This window comes from Trachurus japonicus, chromosome 2 (genome assembly GCF_045865225.1).
Source record: "Trachurus japonicus isolate A0001 chromosome 2, Traja_1.0".
Lineage (NCBI taxonomy): Eukaryota > Metazoa > Chordata > Actinopteri > Carangiformes > Carangidae > Trachurus > Trachurus japonicus.
This window is the reverse complement of record NC_140908.1, coordinates 8,475,513-8,480,333: the sequence shown is the minus strand read 5'-3', so window position 1 is coordinate 8,480,333 and position 4,821 is coordinate 8,475,513. Positions and strand designations below refer to the sequence as shown.

At 39.3% G+C, this 4,821-nt stretch overlaps 1 protein-coding gene across 1 annotated transcript; it reads right to left on the bottom strand.

The window, feature by feature from the left end:
- Window positions 1-815: 815 nt before the first annotated feature.
- harbi1 (harbinger transposase derived 1) lies at window positions 816-4,722 on the bottom strand. The gene is made up of 7 exons (XM_085798735.1): window positions 4,642-4,722; window positions 4,105-4,270; window positions 3,789-3,991; window positions 3,612-3,699; window positions 3,284-3,491; window positions 3,019-3,194; window positions 816-2,587 (listed from the first exon to the last, which is right to left on the bottom strand). Exons 2-7 carry the CDS (start codon window positions 4,267-4,269, stop codon window positions 2,387-2,389), a joined length of 1,041 nt encoding a protein of 346 aa, XP_085654861.1. The 5' UTR covers window position 4,270; window positions 4,642-4,722; the 3' UTR covers window positions 816-2,386.
- Window positions 4,723-4,821: the final 99 nt, after the last annotated feature.

The window sequence follows — 4,821 nt, the reverse complement described above, 5'->3', positions numbered from 1 at the left end:
GTGTATGTTAGCACATAGTGCTCATATTCTAGATCCACGTCATTATATCAGTGCTTTAATTTTTAGTTGATAATTATATTGATCAAGGGCTTCAACAAACGATCAGATATTCCACTGATTCATCAATGAATCACTTGTCAGAAAATAGTCAATCAAGTCTGTCACAGTTGATTTATAATCAAATAATCATTTCAGCTCTTTAAAAGCAGCACATTTGAATACAACGTGTTGTCCTGTGTTAAAGTGCCTTCCACTCGTTTCAGTCAAATATGACCAGCTTGGCCTTATAACTAGTTTCCACACATGCAATTACAAAGCAGGAAATGTAACTCTAACTGGATGACACTGATAAATCAGAGCTGGCCTCGGCCTTTTGAGGTTCTGCTAATTTCCCTTTTTCTTGTTTCTTTTCATTGATCATGAATTGAATGAACAGTAGGGATCCAAACATTTTATTTCAGGGCGTACCCGTATTTTTTTTGTGGCACATTCACCTTTGCTATGAGCTAGCCTTGGTTTAAACAACTTAAAAAGACGACAATGTGATAGATTTTCAGTTAGAGTTATAGTCAAAATGTAATATGTTTTATTTTCAATTATTTTTAAGTGAAAATAAAACACTGACCACAGCTCTACATTATTATTCAGGAAACTATATTTTCATATCCAGGGAGTGTTAAAGGGGTTCTGACAGAGGTCGGGAAACATGACATGAAAGTATTTTTGTGGAATTAAAAAATTGTATATGTAATATATTTGCAGCATCAAAAAAGAGCATATTTAATTTATGCAAAAAAAAAAAAGAAGAAATGAAATGTTTTTAAAGTTAGTTTATCTTATTGTCTCATTTTTCTAAATAATGTTTACAAAAAATACCACAAAAATACAACTTATAATATATTCCGAGCATCAAAAAAGGGCATATTTATTTTATGCAAAAAAAAAAAAAGGAAATGTATGTTGTGTTTGGCATTTAAGATGATGTGAAGTTTTACAGGATGGTGTGTAGTTTACATGGTGTGTAATGGATTGTAAAACTTTGACATGATCTGTTTGTGTCTTTTAACTGTAATACAGTCTTTATGTTTCACTGCTGTCGCATGAAAACCACCACAGGTTAATCTTTGCTCCCTTGTGATTGAAAAACCACTTTAAATAAATCTAATTATACCCTGAAGCTAAAGTTCTTAGCACAAAAAGACATTTTTCACAAAGCAACTGTAAAAATGAAATACCAACAACAATATCTCTGCTAAAAATACATCCTATGACCTGTAAGCAGCAGAGGAAACACCTTAAACATTGATCCTAGATCTGCTCATGCGACAGCAGTGCATGTTGTATTTATTCCTGTTTGTAGAAAGTATGTATATATTGATGATGAAACCAATCAGGTGACTAAAACATTCCAGGAAGTAAAACACCGCTAGCTTTGTTCTTTTCACAGTTTGAAGGAACACCAGGACATTGAATTATTTCTTTATTTCTTTTTATTTCACCACTACTCTGACAATGTGAGAAAAACAAAAAAAAATGTCATGGTATTCCTTCAAATTCAAAGTTAGAAAAACACTGTCCCAGTCCGAAACCTTAAGGTTACAGTTACAACCTGACCATAAAACAACCAGAAATGCCTTCTTCTTTTTTTCTTTTTTTTTTCAATCTCCACAACATTACAGTGAACAAAGATTTTCAGTTTTTCTTCCGTTTTCATTTCATTTTGTGTCACTCATGCTAACCGTACACAAAAACATCACGTGACTGCAGCCCGTTGCACAACCATCCTGTCATTCTCACCTTTAACAGTCTTAATGGACAAGTGTACATAAATGATGACAACGTAATGTGCAGATGTTGTAAATAGAGGGCCTTGTTTTTGTATTGTGACATAGTCCAAGATTTTAACCTGTGGAATTAAACGGGAATGGGCAAAAAAATATGAGAAAAGATCTGTGGATATTTTGGGGAAAAAAATGGGGAGGGATTTAAAAGAGGGCGACTTTTTCCACTTGTAAAGAAACCTGGGTGACACAGTAGCATCACACAGTTTAAAGAGTTGTACAACAGAGGCTGCTTGATTATTCTACCAGAGGATAATCCAGCACTTCCAGTTCAGTTGTTTGAAATGTGTTTTGGATATAGTGTTGTCTTGGTTTGTTGTATAGTGCATGTTCCTCCATATATAACTATGTTATCTTAGTGTAGTCAGTAGAGTAGAAACCAGCAAAATATTAAAAAACTGCATCAGCAACACTGTGTCCTTCGACTTTCTTGCTTCAGTTTTGACTTTGTGATGCTCATGTAGAAAAGAAAATCAAAAAAAAAGATGTGATTTTCTCTGGTTCCAGTCTTTGAGTTTGGTTAGAGTCTGAGTCCAGCCAGTGCTTCAGCTGAAGTGTTTGAGTATGAGCTGTTTCCTGAGCTCCTCTGCCTGGCTGTCGCGGTCCTCGGGTCTCTGCTCCAGGCTCTCGGGCTGCTCCAGAGGGTCCGTCCTCTCCAGGGTCCAGGCGTCCAGGCCGGACTGCAGGGAGGCGTTGTGGAGGACGCAGCAGGCCAGCAGGATGGACGAGCTCCTCTCTGGAGAATACTACACACAGGAGAGGAGAGACCACAACAGAGGTGTGCATTTCTCCTTTTTTTGTACTGGGCAGTGACAGATTGGTAAAATGAAGTCTTAAAGGGATAGTCCGTGAGCTGCTCAGAGCTACGCTACGGAGGCTCATGGGATTTCTTGGTTTCCCTCACCAAACTCATCAAATACACAATCCAACAACTCCAAAATGATGCACATTCACCACGCTATGAGATAATAACTGTATTTGATGAGGGAAACCATTAAGTCTCATTAGCCTCTGTAGCATAGGTCTGAGCAGCTAGCGACTCTGCACCGCCGTTCTAAAAATAGCTTGCACCAACAAATAAAGGTAACGAGCCTACTGCTAAAACTATAGAGATTATGGCAATGGGCCAATTTGCCAAAATGTTGCACTATCCCTTTAACAGAACACAGTAGAATACCTGTAGGTATCCTTTGGTGCCATCCAGACATCTGAACCTGGTCTGGATGGCTCTGAAGGTTCTGTCCACAATCTCATGTGTAGTAGTGTGAGCCAGGTTATATTGAAACTCTGCAGGGGATTCTGGGTTGTCCACTGGGGTCATCAACCACTTCCTCAGCGGGTAACGACAGTCACCTAGGAAACAGGAAATTGTGAACCAAAGCCAAACTAGAGAGGACTTGACAGACAGAGCAATGCTGCAAAGTGTAAAATCCACTTCTCACCCAGCAGCCAGCCCTTCTCTGTGTCCTCCAGCTGTTTAGTTAGGGCCGATCTTTTCAGAATATCTGTGTCTTTGAGTCCGCCGGGCCAGTGGGTTTCTGCGCTGAGTAACAGTCCTCGGGCGTTACACACCAGCTGGCAGCCCACAGAGTGAAACCCCTTCTTGTTCACATACGATGAGTCTTCACTGTTTGGAGCTTTGATGGCGACCTGGAGGTGAAGAGCGCAGAGAAAGTAGGACTAGTCACCATCAAATCAAAGAGTGTACACATACACACATACATTAATGCATTGTGATTAAAAGTGTCAATACAGTACAATATAACACACCTGAACACAGTCCAGCACCCCCAGAACTCCTGGAAATCCTGCAATTCTCTGAAACTCCTCTAAAGACTGCTCTCTGCTGGAGGGATCACTGTTCAGAAAATATCATCATCTTTATTATTATGGTTATTATTATTAAGCATTTTGCCTCCTTATGCTTTTCACTCACAGCCTACATACCTGTCCAATGTGATGAACTGAGGAGCTTTCTCCACCAGGGCTTTGGTCACATTGGACACACATCTTGACATTGAAGCCTGGCTAATCCCTATAGTATCTCCCATAGATGTCTGGAATGAACCAGATGTGTAAAAGCCCAAAGCAGCCAACACCTGGACCTCAGGACTGATGGCTCTGGACCGCTGGGTGCGTCTACAGAGGGCCTGATAGTGATACAGAGACATAAAAAAAATTAGACACACATCACAGTAGTTTATGCAAAGACAGACGTTTATCTAATGTGCATATTCAAATCTGAGGATGCAGACGTACTCACCTCTCTGAGTAATTCAACCAGATACAGAATGAACTGCCTGGGGAAGCCAAATTGTGTGAGGAGGATGTTGTCTGAGACAGAATCCAGATCAAAGCGGTCCAGGGTCTTGTGACCTCGACCATGTAATAGTAGATCACAGTCCAAGATGGCTATAGGGATCGCCATGCTGTAGGTGGTCATACATTTACATCAATACGTAATTTAGATACAATATGAGAGTCTTGTCTGCAGTATCTGTGCATGGACAGAGCATTTAGGTAAACAGACCATTAAACTAATTATGTTTATGAAGTTTAGACATATTTTCCATTTTCATTGTAGACTACAGTCTGTAAAACAAGGTTTTGTAAACACGAAACACTGTTCTCATGTGCAAAGCGCAGCTAGCTTAGGCTAGCTGGCTAACATGTTTAAAATGTCCTAATTTCAACATTTGCATGTCTGTGGAAACAACTCTATAAACCCACGCAGGCATGTGGCTGTAAATGAAAAAGAAAGCATAGATGAGTTTTGTATTATTTAAGAAAATGCGCTTACTTTATCTAAAGTCATGCGGCGGTGGCATTTGTCAACCAAAACCATAACAAGAGACAGGAACATATAACTTACGTTGCGTTCGCAGATTCGACACAGACCGAGAACGTGTTTTATATGTAAATTGATGTTTTACCGTTATAGAAAAAAATATTAAAAATATATATATATAAACGTTCGCCT

Coding starts and splice junctions, on each gene's coding strand:
- harbi1 (XM_085798735.1), bottom strand. CDS start 4,269: ATGGCGATCCCTATAGCCATCTTGGACTGTGATCTACTATTACATGGT. Junction 3,700..3,788: donor CAGTTCATCACATTGGACAG/GTATGTAGGCTG, acceptor TTTTCTGAACAG/TGATCCCTCCAGCAGAGAGC. Junction 3,492..3,611: donor GGGTGCTGGACTGTGTTCAG/GTGTGTTATATT, acceptor CTTCACCTCCAG/GTCGCCATCAAAGCTCCAAA.